General features: G+C 38.8%; 1 protein-coding gene across 46 annotated transcripts in view; it reads left to right on the plus strand.

The window, feature by feature from the left end:
* NRXN1 (neurexin 1) overlaps positions 1–16456 on the plus strand; it is a 611800-nt gene extending 595344 nt beyond the window's left edge. For 32 of the 46 annotated variants that reach the window (XM_072331056.1, XM_072331055.1, XM_072331066.1 and 29 more), the window contains 2 exons: positions 678–765; positions 15642–16456. In XM_072331056.1, coding sequence (XP_072187157.1) covers positions 678–765; positions 15642–15949 — 396 coding nt within the window. In that variant the 3' untranslated portion in view covers positions 15950–16456. The remainder of the gene's footprint in view (positions 1–677; positions 766–15641) is intronic. The other 14 variants (XM_072331060.1, XM_072331068.1, XM_072331080.1 and 11 more) reach the window with 1 other exon arrangement.
* The last annotated feature ends 760 nt before the right edge of the window (positions 16457–17216 follow it).

A 17216-nucleotide genomic window follows, 5' to 3' on the forward strand; every position in this document is an offset into this window, starting at 1 on the left:
CTTTTCCTTTTTTAAATACAACAAACTGTCCAACCTAATTCTGGAAAGGTGTTCCTCAAATTTCTCTCAGCTCAGCACAAAACTTGGGCAACTCTTCACTTAATTTAAGACAAAAGGATGTTTTAACTGGTACTTTCTAACGCTGTATATATTTAGTACTGTTTTCTTTCCTTGCCTTTCTTCTCACTGAATAGTGGCTTCAATTCAGTAACAGTTTTATTTCCTTCTTTTTGGGTTTGTTTTTTTTGGCTCTGTATCTGTGACAGCAAGTGTGATCAATACAATTTCAGTTGTAACAGCTGCAGGCAGCTCAATACTTTGACTTGTTTTTAGTGCTCTTTGTGTTTTCAATAATGTCATAGCAGAGACATTTGAAGTAAAGAGGAAAGATGGGTAGCCCAGGTGTACGCATTTTTTCCTTGTCCTTTCTGTTACTGCATGAAAATATTATAATGTTTAAGAGCTTGCGCTGAATATCTAATGCGGTTCCTTTAAAAACTGATAAGTGCAAATTGAAAAGCAGCAGATCTCTAATAGAGAGTTGGAAAGTGTCACTGTACCATTATTAAGTCTGGTATGCTCTGGGCCTTTCATATATTCAGACAATACCAGTGAGAACCTTAGAACATAATAAGCCAATTAAAATATACCAATTTGACTTTTATTTTTCTTTGCAGACCACAGATGACATCCTGGTGGCCTCGGCTGAATGTCCCAGCGATGACGAGGACATTGATCCCTGTGAGCCGAGCTCAGGTGGGTTAGGTTAGTCAACTTTTTTACTACTTTCTTTTATTTCATATTTGCATGCTCCCATCTCCCGGAAATTTGGAGGGACGGTCCCTTCTTACCTAGCATGGATAAGTTAAATGAGGGCCTTTACACCTAGTACATGTATGCAAGCTGAGCGGGACAGTTTGCCATATAGTATTCAAAGACAATAGACCAGAATCCATTTTTGGTAGTTGTGATCTGTGCAGGGTTATAGCTTACCAAAGGCGAGGCTCATGAAGACAGTATGGGGCCCCTGTAACTTTTGTTGTGATAAAGGGACAACTTCAGTCAAAAAAAAAAGATGTTGCAATTGAAAAAGCTTCCCCCAATTACAGTGAAAATACAGTATTTCAAATATTTTATTATGTCAGCAGTAAAAGCACTGTTCATTTTGAATTACTGTAATAGATGGTAAAAGCCTGAATATAATAGAATACATTAGTTTCAAATTTAAAATAGCTTTGTGGTATTCTTCCAAACTAAAGAAATCTACAAATTCTCTAAAGATTTGTTCTCTATGAGTTCTTCTCCCAGTCCTTATATACGTACCTGGGATTGTCCTAGGTCAAGTGTAACACCTTGCACATGGCTTTGTTGAGCCTTATTTGGCTCACATGGTCCCACTTTTCAAGCCTGTTCAAGTCCTTCTGGATGGCATCTCTTCCTTCTGTTGTGTCAGCTGCACTGTTCAGCTTGGTGTCATCAGCAGTCTTGCTGAGGCTGCACTCATTCCTACCACCATCTTTAGTCACCAAATAGTCCAGGCTTCAAATCCCTTTCTCTCCAACTTAGAGATAAGGACATGGTGCCCGTGCCAAAGGCTTTGCATAAGCCCAGGTAGACATCAGTTGCCCTTTCATTGTCTACCTGTGCTGTCATTCCTTCATAAAAGACCATCAGATTGGTCAGGTACAGTCTGCCCTTGGTGAAGCAGTTCTGGCTGTCTCAGATAACCTCTTTGACTCATATGTGCCCTAGTATAGCTTCCAGGGCGATCTGCTCCATCATCTTTCCAGATGTAGGCCTGAAGCTCACCAGCTTGTAGTTCCCCATGTCTTCCTTTCTTCCTTCTTTAAAAATGGGAGAAATGCTTCCCTTTCTTCAGTCTCCAGGGACACCTGATATCCACAACCTTTCAAGTATGATGGTGAGTGGCTTGGAAACCACATCAGACAGTTCCTCGGGACCCTGAAATGCATGTTATCTGGTGCATGGATGTGTATACATTATGTCTTGAGGCACTCTTGGACTTGCTCTGCTCTTAAAGTGGGAGGGATTTTGCTCCACCTGCTCCCTCCTAGAGTGAAGAGGCAAAGAACTTGTTGAGTCCAGCCTTCTCCATGTCTGTTGAAGCCAGTTCTTCTTTCTCATTTATCAGGAAGGGGTACAGTCTCCTTTACCTGGCTCCCAATAAGCCTCCTGAACCCCTTGTTATTTTTCACATCCCTCGCCAAGTTCATTTCCATCTGTGCCGTGGTTTTCCTGATCCTATCACTGCAAGTCTGGATGGCAACCCTGTATATCCTCTGGGCCCCATGTTCCTGCTTCTGCTGTTTTCCTATTCTATCTCACCATTCGTTGCTCAGCTACACTTCTCGTTTTTGTTTATTTGAGAATGGTTTTACTGTTTCATTTCTTGGATCCCAACCGCTATTGCTTTTTTTTAGAAAAAAAAAACATGGATTGGCACAAGAATTATTTTCTCCATAAACTCAATTGTCTGGATCATTTTATCTGTCATTCCACACATCAAAATGTCACTTGTCCTCCCACTCTGTACTCTTAAAAGCTATTAATTTGCCTCCTTCTTCAATGGCCTTGTCCTTTTCTGATATATGAAACAACATCAACCAGAAGGGTTGGTGAAGTCGTAACTTCTTGCATATCTGTCTCCAGTAAGCTTAATCTTAACCACTTAGACTTACAAATAAGTTTTCTCCATAAGTAGTCCTGTAGCAATAAAGCACTGAATAATACTGCAGTCCATCTGAATAATTCTCCATCTGAATTATACAGCAGTCACTGTGCACTCCTACCAACAGGCTTAAACCTAAATGAGAAAAACATAATACTGTTGACAATGACAGATTTATTTATTTTTTTTCTTGACATTTGGGATGGGAGATGCAAAATGATACGTCCCTCATTTTAAATTCTTCTCATGGTTCACTTCAGCTTTTTCCCCTTAATTGCTTTCACAAAACTCAGTTGTTTCTCATAGCCACGCCTTCACCTCCTCACTGAAGCTGGGGAAGCTCATGTTTCCTAACAGATACTTCTAGAAGGAAGATAGTTATCCAATCTATATGATTATATTACTATTGTAGTTTCACTTGAGAGGCTGTAGCCTGAAATGCAGTTAGATTTCTTCTCTTGTTTCCTGACTGTCATTCAGCAATGGATACAGCATGCTTATTAATCAATATATATCAATATACCAAAAATATTAATTAATAATCAATATTTTTCTAGAAAGAATACATTGAAGGGATGGCCAGAGCCCATTTGTTTTTATTGACAGAGCCATAAGAGTACGTTTTCATGAGGATTGCCCATACTAAGCCTATTCTTAGGTGAAGTTCTCAGCTCCAAATGGAAGACTACCCAATGAATCATTTAAATGTTGTAGACCTATATATCATAGAAACCAGTCATTAGCTAGATGTTACCAATTAGCCAGACTTATGCTTAAAATAAGACTTATTTTGCTGGATAAATGTCTAGCAGTTTTTAGTTGGTATCAAGTCTTGGTCTGCAGCCACAAGCTTTGCTTGCAGTGCACCTGTCTTTTAAAGAATAAAGAAGCCATTTGCAACAGATTTCATATAGGACATGAAGATTTAGAGCAGAGTAGGAGGTGCTACGCAGCAATCCCGTCAACTCACCTGGAACATAAAGTCACAAACATCATAATTGCAGATTTCATTGTGCCTGCTGGATTGGTTGAAGTCGTAACAAATTTATGAGCATGCAAAACTTAGTGAACATATTTTGTTTGCATTATGTTTTGTGTGGTAAAGCAACATGTATTGCTTTTCTACTCTAAATACTAATAGCAGCACGGATACTAGTGTTTTCCTCTGCTTCATGTCATTAAGGAAATAATAAAGCTTTTTCATTTTGTAGGCAAGTTGTGATTAATATTAGTGGAAACTTGGGCTGGGATGGCTTACTAATTTTACCTCAAGAGCTATAAAGCTGTGGGTGGGCAGGTGGCCATTTTGCATGCCTGCAGTGCTGTTTCAGCCCTTCCTGAGCTTTGTGCAGGCTTCTGATTTCTGCAGAGTTGCAGTGAGCACGTGTGTTGCGCTGCTTATTTGCCCCAGTTTCACTGGGTAGTGTTTTATTTGTTAGCCTCTTCTATGGGTAAGGAAAGGTCCCAAAAAAGCAAGGGCCAAACAGGTTCAAATGAAGTGAAGTTGTGGAGTTTAATGGCAGGAAATCTTGATGGTGGAAAGTGCCTTACAGTTTTTACCACACAACAAAACAGTACTTTTGCTGCAAAGTGCAGTTACATCCTCTCAAACTCTGGAGTCAATCAGGTTTTAAGTTAGAATTTAGCTTGAAAAGCCTCCCAGGATGGCCCCATCAGAAATGGGATGCGTAGAGGATTTGGTAGACAGGGCAGAGTTCAGTGCTGCATGCAAACTAGTGCATTAGTTACCTGTTTTAGCCTTGATTCTTGATCCAGTGAAATAAATGGGATTAGATTATTTCCCACATTATTATTTAAGGACCAGTAATAGGATAGATGCTAACAAGCTGTTCTTTGTGCATGTATTGATTTTTTTTTTTCCTACACCTTGGCTTGGCTTACTGCATCACAGCAAACCACTGGCAGTATTCACAAATACACAATGCATCAGTGCAGCCAGGAGAAAGTGGAGAAAGCCGCTGCTTAAGATGTCTTTTATAAAGTATGCAGCAGCATTCATTCACTGCTCTAGGAATGGCTTAGTCCTGTAAGCAGAATAGCATAGGACTTTGCATGTGGTCTACTTCCTGCATATATATGTTCCCTTCTGTGTCGTAACATGTATTAGACAGATAGAAATGGCTAGGAACCATATCTTCACTTAGAACATGTAAAGGAAGTGAGATGCTTCAAGTATAGATCGATCTTGTAACTGAAGTTGAAATAGTTGTTAAGGCTACTTCATTTTTCTTAACCTGAAGACCCCCTTAATTCTAACTCCTCAAATGCACTATCTGTAATTTAAGGGATGGTCTGCCCATGCTCTACTACATGCTTTCTTTGTGTAACCTCAAGTACTGCACGGGATTTATGAACAAAGTAAAATTATTTTAAAGTTTATTTTTAATGCAAACTTTAAGACAGAATTCAGCTGTTGTGAGCTACGTGTGCCTTTTAAATGTGGACAGTTCAGATTTTTACTTTTTGCTGAACATATGTAGTTTAGAGGGTATAGTACCATGCCTAGAGATGACAGCGCATGTTAATGCATTCTAAGGTCTTTTAATTGCCTTCACAGTGATACAGACATATCAGAATTCAAAATATGGGTGGGAACTGAGGGATGACTTCTTTTTTTCCCTTGTCATAGTGGTTTTCTCTCAGTGTAATATCAGTGACTCACTACTCTCTGAGACCGGTAAAAAACATCAACATCAAGTCACTATAAATCACACAGAGTTCTGTCCTAACTTGTACAAGAACTTTTCCATTGGTGCAAAAATGGAGTTTCCTGTGTGTGAGGCACTTGTATTCTTCTCACTTCTTTGTTATTGTTGATTTCCTTTCTATAATGTGTATATGAATGGCATCCATTCATAATGTAAATATTGGGGTTGTTATTTGTATGCAAGTAATTAAAACTCTACTTCAACTTTCAGGCATATGCATATAACATGAAAAGGTAGCTCAGATAAGTGTATGAATTGATTAGCATTAATATTTATAAGTTATCATGTTATTCCACAGCTGAGATGAAGCCAGATAGTAAAGTTTCTAGTAATTGAATGAGACTTACTCATTTTGTAAACTGTAACTACAGAAAAATGGTCACATTGCTTAGTGCTCCAGGAGGGGTGACATATGTTACTTTTCACTCTTTTAAATAGGTCAAATACCATGGCTCGGTTCTGAAGGTATTTACATAAAAATCTGAATCATATGATCCTGTCTGCTGGGATACTTGATCTGGGATAGAATGCAGAAAAGCAATCCAAACACCTCACATAAGCTAATTCGCAAATACTGGGGGACTGCGTGTGTCATAGCATTGGCCTCAGTGGAACTTCATATATTTTTCAGTGCTCATCCAGATCATGGACAGTAAAATGTCTAGCAAGCAAACATAGAGTCCTTTTACTCACGTGTATAAGTAATATGTAAGCCAGTCAAAGCAAGCATATAATCACTGCAGCAGATAATGTGAGTCAGAGGAAGAAAACAGCAAGCGTTTAGAGCTGAGGATCACAGTTCTGTGGGCAAGGCTTGTGGAGAGCAGGAGATGCCTACGCATGTTCAGCACACACAGCGGTGGAGAAGTATAGATTTGTTCCGTTGCTGGGAAAATTATCTGTCTTGCAATCCGTTTAGTATTCTTTTTCTCTTCCTTTTTCCTGTCTCACTGTGTGGATATCCATAAACTCTTGAGAACTTCCTCAGTTTATCTAGAAATTTCACAAAAAACACCATTGTTAGCATACAAGCCTGTCTGATTACTTTTGCTACTCCTGGATAAAGAACTTGTCTTGCAGGCTATTGTAACATTAATAGGAGAGGGTGATATGTCCAGAATGACTCCAAAGAAAGAGAAATATATCTAGCAAATCTCAGAATTACTGAATAAGGCATTATGTAGACCTGACAAATTTGTTGACTGCTGACGCAGTGGCTTTACCAGTTACCAAAAAAGTAAATAAATAATTGGATCCATGACCATGTTCTTCTAGACAAAGTCATCCTGATCTTCAAGACTGACATTGAAGATTTTCAATTATACAGCAAATTACATCCCAGTGTTTGATGCATATGGCACTGATATGTGTAAAGAGGTGCAATGCAGTTCTAAGCTCCTTTGTTTTTCCATCTTTGAACCAATGTGAAGGATTTTTTTTATGCATATTTCAAAAGATAAACCATATATTACATTAGGTGGCAATAATCTATGCTTGCTGGTTTGCTATCTTTCTTTAAATACTGAATCACAGCTGAGTCAGATCTTGTCCCATATGTGGCACATGGTGATTGTTCCAGCTGAAAGTTTCTGAACTCCATTACAAAGCAACCTCCATTTCATCTTCCAAATTGTTTCCTATTTGGATTAGAACCACAACACCAGAAATGATTTTCATTTGTCTTTTTTATTGAGGAATCATACAATTACTTAGGTTGGAAAAGATCTCAAAGGTCATCAAGACCAACCTCAGCCTAGCAATAGTACCCTAACTCTAACAACCCTCTGCTAAATCATATCTCTGAGCACCACATCCAAATGGCTCTTAAACACGTACAGGGATGGTGACCCAACCACTCCCAGTGTTTAACTACCCTTTCTGTAAAGATGTGTTTCTTAACATCCAACCTAAACTTACCTTGGCACAACTTGAGGCCATTTCCCCTCATCCTGTCAGGATGTTTTGGAAAGGTAAAGGTTTTGCTTGTGCAAGAATGAATTAGCTGCTTGAATCTCAAACAGGTTCCTTCAGTTTTCATGGAAATCCAATTAAAAAATCCAAAATTTAAGTGTGTAATTGTTGAAATTGATCTTTTTCAATCAAGCTTACATGTAGAATCAGGGCTACTCTTAGACTGTTGACATAAATGTGTAGTTCTGGTTTCTTAGAAATTAGATTCTATGCAACTGGTACCTTGATTAATGCAAGACAACTGTGTTCCATGAAGTACTCTTCATTCCAGCTTGATTGCCTGCACCTAATGTATGTATTTTCTCCTGCACTATACTGTTGACACTAGCAATACTGAAGCTAACTTTGCATCGCTTTGTAACACAAACACATTGAATTCCCCTCTTTGGGGGGGACGAAAGAGTTTTTTTTCCTCTGCCCTATTTATCACCACTTTTCAGTGGATATGTTAGTAGAAGAAAAACAGCATTTTGTGAAAGGATAAAGTGGCTTATAGCCAACATGATGTTGTTCATTTATGTTTGAACAGTGCAATTTTAAATCAGATACTTAAAATTCTATGGGAAATTTGCTTTACCTTTACTGTTTGGAGGAAGGATTAGATAGAAAGTTGAGAATCCGAGGCAGCCATCCCTAGAAAACAGAGAAAATACAGTTTTGCTAAGAAGGAGAAACACTGCACGTGTGACTGAAGTCAGAGGTGTTAAGAGTCAGGTGTCTGAGTTAAGTGACCCTGGGCACTCCCTGCTTGTGTGATCTTTTGCAGCTTAGTTATTCTGCATTTGGATTGGGCGGGTGCAGGCGTGTAAGCAAACCATTATGCTTCAAGCCAGCCTTTTGAGGTACCTGATAAATTCAATTAGTATGGTGTTAGAAAGTAGTTAGTGTATGCCAACTGCAGCTTATCAACTAACTACCACGTTAACAGACTGCTGGCAGCAAACAGGGCTGCTTACCCCACTGCCAGACAACAGAGATAAGGGCAAACTGGTACTTTTGCTGATGTTTTCTAGCTATCAGCACAGAGCAAATTTTCATTATCTCGTGCATATATAGTAGTAAAACCATCACTGCTAATTTTCAGCTACTTGCTAAGACCTAATTTAAACTTCTGCAGAAGCACTGCAATTTTTAGTGCCCTGTTTGACAACCCGCAGAGTGGCAAGAGAATGCTGCCAAGCTGGAGAAGTAGTTATTCTCTAAGGATATTACTCATAAATGGAAGCAGGGAAAATTCAAGGAAAAAATAGCCTATAATGAGGATGCATGGACCCAAAATTGTCTATCCCTAGGCTATCTCACTCTAACTATACAAAGACCTGAAGGAAGTCTCATTCTGCTGTGTTGACATGCTGTCCTGGCCCATAGATTTCAAAACCTGCACTTCCCCAAAGGTTAAGAGCTGTAGTCTAGATTTGGGACTTGGGGAGCTTCAGTGTAAACTGGCTTAAACAGTAGATTCTGATCTACATACAAGACATGTTGTGAACATACACTTAAGGAAGTTAGAGAAAAGGGATAATCAAAAAATAAGATAGAAGCAGTGGGAGTATATGAGAGTTATATTCCAAAAGAAGGGCTTTTTAGATACCTCAGACTTTTTCCTTGTGGTAACACCACTCAGCACTATTGCTTTACAGATGATGATGACAGAAGCAGAGGTAAACATGGTCTCTTCTTTTTTCATGTTTTAATATTATTGAGAAAAAGAATATGAAGAAACATAAAAGTGTTATCTATATCAGTCCTGAAGCCCATTTAGCTTGCTCTTCCCAACCCCTAGGGTAACAGTTGAAGTCTGAGAAGTAATAACATTCAGGCTCAGCAAGTGTGGCTATAGCTGTGAGTTATATCCACGCCTTTGGCAATTGTAGCTTGGTATTTCTATGTAGTGTATGCACGCCTTAACACCCTGGACCCTTCTTTTCCCAAGCACATAATCAAGTTTATTATTAGTTGATCTGACTTGATGACAGTAATTAGAGCGAATTGAATGCAGTGTGCATAAACATTTCTCTCATCAGGTGGAAGCTGCTTAGTGAAGGAAAACATTCAGGGGATCACCCACAATTGCAAAGATCAGTGAGAGTAAATGCATCTCCAGCTCATTTCACGAGCAAGAATCACTCCTCGCTCTGCAGGACAGGCCATCAGATTTCTCACTCTTTTTAATGACGTTTTGTTTTTCTCTTGCATAAAACGGGTTCCTAGATTAGGTGGTTTGATTTGTTGTTGTGTTGCTTTCTGATTGTTTCTTCTGTTTTAAGCAAAATGATGATGATGATAAAAACAGCAAGGAAAGAAGCCTTTATCCTTTGCTCAACAGCAAAGTTTTCACTTAATTCAGTGGGTTCCAAATATCACTGTCACTAACACTACAAGTTCTTGGTACGATGAAGCTGCCACCTAAAAACGTTTCCAGTGCCCCTGCCCTTTCCTTACAGTAACGCTGGTGTTCATCCCAGTCTTCAGAGACCTAGAGTTGCAAGCAGCCAACATCCTCATTTAGCTCTCCCAGCTGTCTCCCCATGATTAGAATTACTTACCTCAAGTTTGAATATTATCAGAAGTATTATATTTATGAGTCTTTCTTATGTTATCTTATGTATGTTTTTGTGAATATTTTTTTTTCCATTTAAGAATACTTTGATTTAGAATTTATGCTGTCCATTGACTCTGATGACCAGTCAAAAAGTTACAAACCCTGCGCCCAGAACACACACAAAACCAGGATGAATTAGAAGCAAAGATGAACATCGAAGTGGGGAGTGGTAGGGGTAAAAGTTGAAGAATAACAGGAAGAAGCATTTATATTGGGAGGCAAGGAACACTAAAAGAGGAGCGATGCAACTGAAAGCAAAGCAAAACATGACAGTAAGAGTCCAACGGCTAAAAACATGAAACGATGGTTCATATTTTCCACTTTGGCTAAAGTTAAATTTAGATTTGCAGCGAGTTTTTTCACAAAACCTTTTTATTAAACACTGTGAAATACATTCTCTCCAGCTCTGCAGATCATATTAACTTGCAAAATCCATTCTTTGCATGTCTTATCAATTGCCACTGCACTACCAACTAAACCCATCTCCCTTTAGATTTGTTTTGACATGTAGAGGAGGTTGAGATCACCTTCCCCTGTCTCAAACACAGGGGAAAAAAAATAAGCTGCACAAAACCTGAAGTCATGAGAAGGTGGTAGAATTTGTAAATTACTTGACGTCAATATGGCAGGTCACTATACTTGGAAATAAACACTGTATTCTATGCAAAGAAGGGATGTATTGCTTCCTAATATAGGAATTGCTATTTTTATCTGTGGATGCTGTTTTGCTGCTCGACTGTTTTTATGAGTAGCTAAATTAGTTAGTGTCACTTTAGAGGCATCTTAATGCATTGTATCTTTCCTACTTAAAAACCTTCAAGATTTCAATTCACACGAAGCAAAGAATCTGACTTTGTGCACCAAAGAGTAACACAGATAGCATAATAATTTTATCTTGAGCACCTTTGAAAGTAAGTTATTATCTTGTTCTCTTAAACTCGGTAAGCATCTGACAGGTTTTTTTTAGAGCAAATGCACTGACGGGATTCAAGGTGGGAAATGTGTTGCTCCATTCCCAAGCACCAGACCTTTCCGCCACATCTCTGTCACTTTTATGTGCTTCTCTCAGCTTCCATGATGATGTCCAAATGACCAAGGAATGCAGCATGTATGTTCATCAATGCACTTGCTTTGTGATTTCTCTCTCACATGGATGACATGTGCCTTTGGATACAGACTATTCCGAGTCTGATAAAAATTGGTCACTGTAATACAGCTCAGTGGAACTGCCTCTTCTCTTTCCCTCCTTTGGTAGCTCATTCTTTGCCAGGCAGCCCCTGGGGAGCCCATTTTTGCATCATTTCAAGGCTAATTGAGGCCCAGGAGGAAGGCAGTGGGCTGAAATACCCCTGTATTCAGACCAGGGTGGGTTTGTAAGTTTATAGCAGGTCACCATCCTGTTTTTGCAGTTGCACCTATCCCACCTGTTCAGCAGAGGAAGCACTGAAGTTTGTTTTTCCGACATATTCTTTGTAACGAGACATTGAAATTGCAGTGAGCTCAGAAACCAGTTCGCTACGATCCAAGAATGCTGCAGAAAGTCAACCGCAAACAGGTCTACAATGATAGCACGCAGAGTGAAAATTAATATGTGTCCTGTAAATAATTGCCTTCATGCCTCATTGCAAACGGAGTAGTTAAACATTCTTGTCTTGTGAGTAATTTCCTATTCACAGTTTGTGAGAAGGCATAAATGTAAAGAAAACACGTTTGGGGTCCATTTGCTGGATTTTTTGTTTTGTTTTTAAGTCTGCTAATTTCAATTCACAGACACCATGGGAGCCTGCAATTCCAATTTTCTTTTCACAGTATTAATGAAAACTGGGCACTGAAAATAGTCAGCTTTTTCCCTTTAAATTTTAAACCACTTTAGAAGTACAGTCAAGAATAATAACTTTATAATCCATTACTACACAATGCTAAACTGCGTTCAATTGCTATTATTTCATGTAAAGTTTTCTTCATAAGTGGTAGAAGAGGCTTTTAAAAGTCTGTTCTAAACTGGCCTTTGAGGCAGTCCAAAAATGCTGGTCATATGATGTTGAGAAGATTTGTGCTTCAGAGCATTTGCTGTACGAAGGGATCATTTCACTGCAATGTGACTTTTCATTTCTTCTGACTATGGTGGTGTGGTCTGCACATGGTCACAGTCCTTACGATTTTCTCTTGATCCTCGTTTAAGTGTCTTTGACTTGAGATATATTGTTTTTTAGAATGTTTTCATGACTTTTATACTTAAATATCGGGGTCTTTATATCAGGGTCTAAATATTTAGTCTTGATCCACCTCCAAAGATTCTAGCATATCATTCCAAATAAGGAACTTCATCTGGGATGAAGTTAGTGATGTTCTGATGCTGTGTACGCTTATGGAGACAAGTAGCAGCCAAGGTTTTCTCATTGGGATATCTCTGCTGCTGTGTCAGGAGGCAACAACTGCCTGCTTCAGCTGCAAAGATCCGGGTCTGAAAGCTGCATCACGTGTTTTTCAGTGTTGGGAAGCAAAGAGCAAGATTTCTGTAACCTGCTAACTGTTACTTGCTCTCCACCTATGCCACTGTTGTGCATGCTTGCAGTAGTTCCTCTCTTGCAAGGGAGAAGCTATACAGTTAAATTCAACTGGTATGTCTTAGTCACATGAAAGTCCTGCTTAAATAAGAGGCAACTGTTTTTCAGCAGTGTTAATGGCTGGAGATTCACTTATTTACATAAGATACCAAGGAAGCTCAGGTTGGCCTTTTCCTTCCTGTCTGAAGATAGGACAGTTGCTTTATAGCGCTTGCTCTGTGAGCCTTTCCAGCCGCAATGCTCACAGACAAACCCATGTGCTTTTTAAAACTTCCCTCTTATTTCCTTCTACTTCATTTGCCTTGGAAGGTCCTGCTAGGTTAAAGGTGTATTTTAACATAAGCAGAAGAAAAATAGCAAGAAGGCATTTCCTTTGCTGAACTGCTCCTTTTACAAAAGAAAAGTCCAAACAAACGTAACAGCAGATGCTTTGAAAGTGTTTTAAGTTTAGATAAAATCATTGTATTAACTGAATAGTTCTCAGACAGATGGGATAGATGAGATAATTGTGAAAACGTTCTTAAAAATAAAAGGATGCCATCAGGTGAAAGGCAAGAGTTTAGGGAATGCCAAAAATGGTTCCTGACGTGTTTTTCGGAACGCAGTCTTAAAAGACAATTGTCCTATACACAAGCTATTGTCATTTAGTGGATGTTAATTTAATTCTAATATTAGTGGTGGCATTTGGTCCGAATGTCTGTGTTTTCAAGAGAAAGAGAATCTGTTAGTAGGTATTAAGAGTTTACTCAGTTTCTTCTATTATTTCTCAGACAGGAACCTGTTTTCCTGAACCCACATATAATAATATAAGACTGTCTCATTGTCATTCACTATGGAAATACTTAGGAGTCTGTTCTGTAACACAACAGAATCATAGAATTGCTCAGGTTGGAAAAGACCTTGAAGTTCATCAGGTTCAACCGCAATCTAACCATACTACTTCAACTCCAATGTCTTTACACCTTATACGTAAAAGAATTTCCATTTGCTACAGTAGACACAGTGGTGGTCACAACTTGGAGCTGGGCCCCGTTTCTTAGTATGGTGACATCTACTCTGAAGTGAGAAAAAGTTCTTGAGCCATTTGAAGCAAAATTGGTTCTGTGACAACTGGTCATGGAATAGATCAGTTGTACCAACATGTAACAACTAAGACGTTGCAGAGGAAAAAGCTTATAAAATTAAAATACTGTTTGACACAAACGACAGTTTTCTTGAATCTTGCTGTAGCAACTCTGTTCTTTCAGCCAAATGAAATGTCACCTTCTTTGAACTTATGTGGGACAGCTGCCAGGAAATGGCTTTCTAACAGAAGAAACACACATCACTAATAAATAAGTAATGAGTAATAGCAAGGTAGAGAGGCAGCTTTATTTTTTTTTCAGGGTTTATGGCTTTTTTTGCTCTTTTGTAACACAGACTTGTAGAAGTCAGTGGGAAAGCATAGGAAAGCAGTTAGTGGCCGCTTTTAATTCTGATTGTCCAAACTTATTGCAGTTGTCTCACCAATGTAGACAGTTTGTGTGGTGTTATCTTTAATGTAGCATACTTAAAGTCGCCAACTTCCCATCACATCTGCTGTGCAAAAGTAACTATGGGGCAGTATGCCTTTGTAGACCTTAAACAAGACCTTACTCTAAATGTACTTCTCTAACGTGTTGGTTGTAGCAAGGCCTGGTAAAGCTGACAGTATGGATATATTGTAAATCTAGCTTTTATAAGTACACTTAAATAACACTTAAACTATACTGACTGTATAATGTATAATGACTTAAAATGTGGTTTGTGTAAGGCACCCTAGATGCTTAATCAAAGTGTTCTGCACTGCTCCATGGGAAGCCTTAGTTCACCCAGTGCTCTTTTCTGGCTCCTGAACTCAGCCAAGGCTGGCAGTGCTGGGGTTCACAGCCTCTCGGGGCTTTAGAAATGCTGGTATAATTAGAGAAATGCCGCACAGACCCAGTTCGCTTCATTGTTGTCTGGGATAGATCTTCTGTAAAGTATGACGCTTAAGGCCACTCAAAGAAATTCCTTACAAAGACCTGCCCCCCTTCATTCTGCTAAATGCAATAAAGAAAGGAGGTCGTGGGAGATGTATATGCATTGCATGTGATGTGGGCATTTAACCTAAAAATTCCTTCTGGAATTGGCTTTCATTCCACATGGTTGTGCGAGAGGATAAAATGTGTCAGACAACACAATAGTTCCTATCAAGAAGTCAGGTCGGTTGGCCGGTTCTGTTCATATCACAACTGAAAAGAACAGAATCTGGCCTGAGATGTGGCTTTTCATAAAGCTAAGCCCTTGCTCTGTGTCATTTGAGAGGGTTTTTTTCTGGCCTTGGAGCATCTGGTCACTTAAGAAAAGGAGGAAAAGAGAAACTGAGTGAAAAAGTGCTCTAAAGTTCAGCCACATTCAAGGAAGGCTGCGAATGATGAGAGAGAAAGGTAGAGTTGATAGTGTTCAAAAATAGAGAGTATAATTAATTTGAAGAAAAAAATAGAAGGGAAGGAGAAATTGAGAAGCTTCTTGACAGAAGGCTAAAGAATAACTGAGGATACTTTATTTGTAGCTAGCTTATTTACTGCAAGCATTTATTATTATGGGGAATTTTGATTCTCCTCCCCCCCCCCCCCTCCCCATTTTGTTTGCTTGTATGTCTTAATGTCACTATCGCTGTTCTCACAGTAACAACTAAAGAGCCGCTTTTTGTTCTTTACAGAAAGTGGCAAAGGAAGAGGGAGCCTTTCTTCCCAGATCAGTGTGCTGGCACTTAGATTCTGGCATGCCTTACTCTTTGCTTAATAACAACACTTGGAGAAATTGTACTTCTGAAGGCTAATATTACATTTTCTTTGTTGCCCTTTTCCTTGTTTGAAGCCTCATTACTCCCACCAATAGATGTGAGAATGGAATAGGCTGCAAACCTGAACATTTCAGGACCAGTAGGGTAGGGGGCATTGGCAAACAGTCCCAGTCTAGTGAGTGCAATTAGAAAGATGTACGGTAGTAGCATGTGACTATAACTTTACAATGTGCAAACTCAATAATAACCTCTCCCTTATTTCATTATCTACCTACAGCAAATCCTACCAGGGCAGGAGGAGGAAGGGAGTATCCTGGCTCATCTGAAGTGATTCGTGAATCCAGCAGCACAACAGGCATGGTAGTTGGGATCGTGGCGGCAGCAGCGCTGTGTATCCTCATTCTCCTGTATGCCATGTACAAGTACAGGAACCGAGACGAAGGATCGTATCACGTAGACGAGAGTCGAAACTACATCAGTAACTCAGCACAATCCAATGGGGCTGTAATCAAGGAAAAACAGCCCAACAGCGCTAAAAGTTCCAACAAAAACAAGAAAAATAAGGATAAGGAGTACTATGTCTGATCTCAACATCTAAATGAACGCTTGTATAGAAATAGTCTTCATTTTATCTGAGACATAATACAAACTTATTTACTTTACTTTTTATGAAGCACATTCAAAAACAAACAAACAAAAAAAGACAGGGAATGCAATCAGAAAGGAAAGACTGTTTTTAAAAACAAGCATTTCGTGCTCTTGTTTTTCAGAAACGGGAGCTGATAAATTCCCTAACATCCACAGTGTTTTCATTTACTCTGCCTGTCTTTATGTTGCTGGAACAGTTCCGAAAGACAATGATGGCACCACGCATTCATAAAGCAAGGAGTATTACTACAACATCGAGGCACAATATGAAACAAAACAAATTTAAAACAAAACAAAACAGGAAAAAACAAACAAACAAACAGAAAAAAAAGAAGCTACCTATGATTCTGGATTTAGCCAAAGTGCTAGTGCTTTCTTGAGAAGTAAGTTAGTCTTATTGTCAGAGAAGACTGTCATTATATATGGTGACTCAACAAGCAAACATAGACAGTTTGCCGTCTGGTGCAGTGAAGCAGTGATTGGAAACTTGCATTTGAAACAAAGTGCTGGCTTTTCTGAAGACTTATGTAGAAATACTTTCAAAAAGCCCCTTTCTGGTTGTGAGGAAAATAGTACGGAGGCCTTATTTTCAAAAACAAAAACAAAAACAAAATCTGGAATATAAGGCACATTTCCACAAAAATAAAAAATCAAAAAAGAAAGAAAGACAAGGAAACAAGAGGGCATAGATGCAATCATTGGGAAATTTTCATGCACGCTTAATATGTTATTACATATGTTTATATAAAACCACATCTATATGTGCTTTCTGGACTGTGATAAGTGATGTTTTATAGCCTGTTGTATAGAAAATGCAAACTATATCTGCTCTTCAGCCATTTTTGGTAAACTCAATGTTATAAGTGTTGCTAGGTATAGAGAGTTTTATGACATCTGGAGCAACAGACATACTTCATTTTTTTTGCAGCCATTATAAATTGTCACAGACTTTTTTTTTTTTCCCTTTGTTTTTCTTTTTCTTTTTTGCATTTTAATTTACAGTGTAGTGGTTATACTAAGGGGGACGTGTATGAATGTATATAAGAGTCAGCTAATTTTTTTCTTACCTGTACAGCCTCTATTCTGTTGCAATTAAGTTCTCGTAGTTTGTATGAAAGAAGTGGACTAGAAAGCAAAAATATATATCTATTGTAATTTTTCTTCTCCCTCCTGTCCCCATCTCTCGCTCCTGATAATGCATCAA

This window comes from Excalfactoria chinensis, chromosome 3, assembly GCF_039878825.1.
Source record: "Excalfactoria chinensis isolate bCotChi1 chromosome 3, bCotChi1.hap2, whole genome shotgun sequence".
Lineage (NCBI taxonomy): Eukaryota > Metazoa > Chordata > Aves > Galliformes > Phasianidae > Excalfactoria > Excalfactoria chinensis.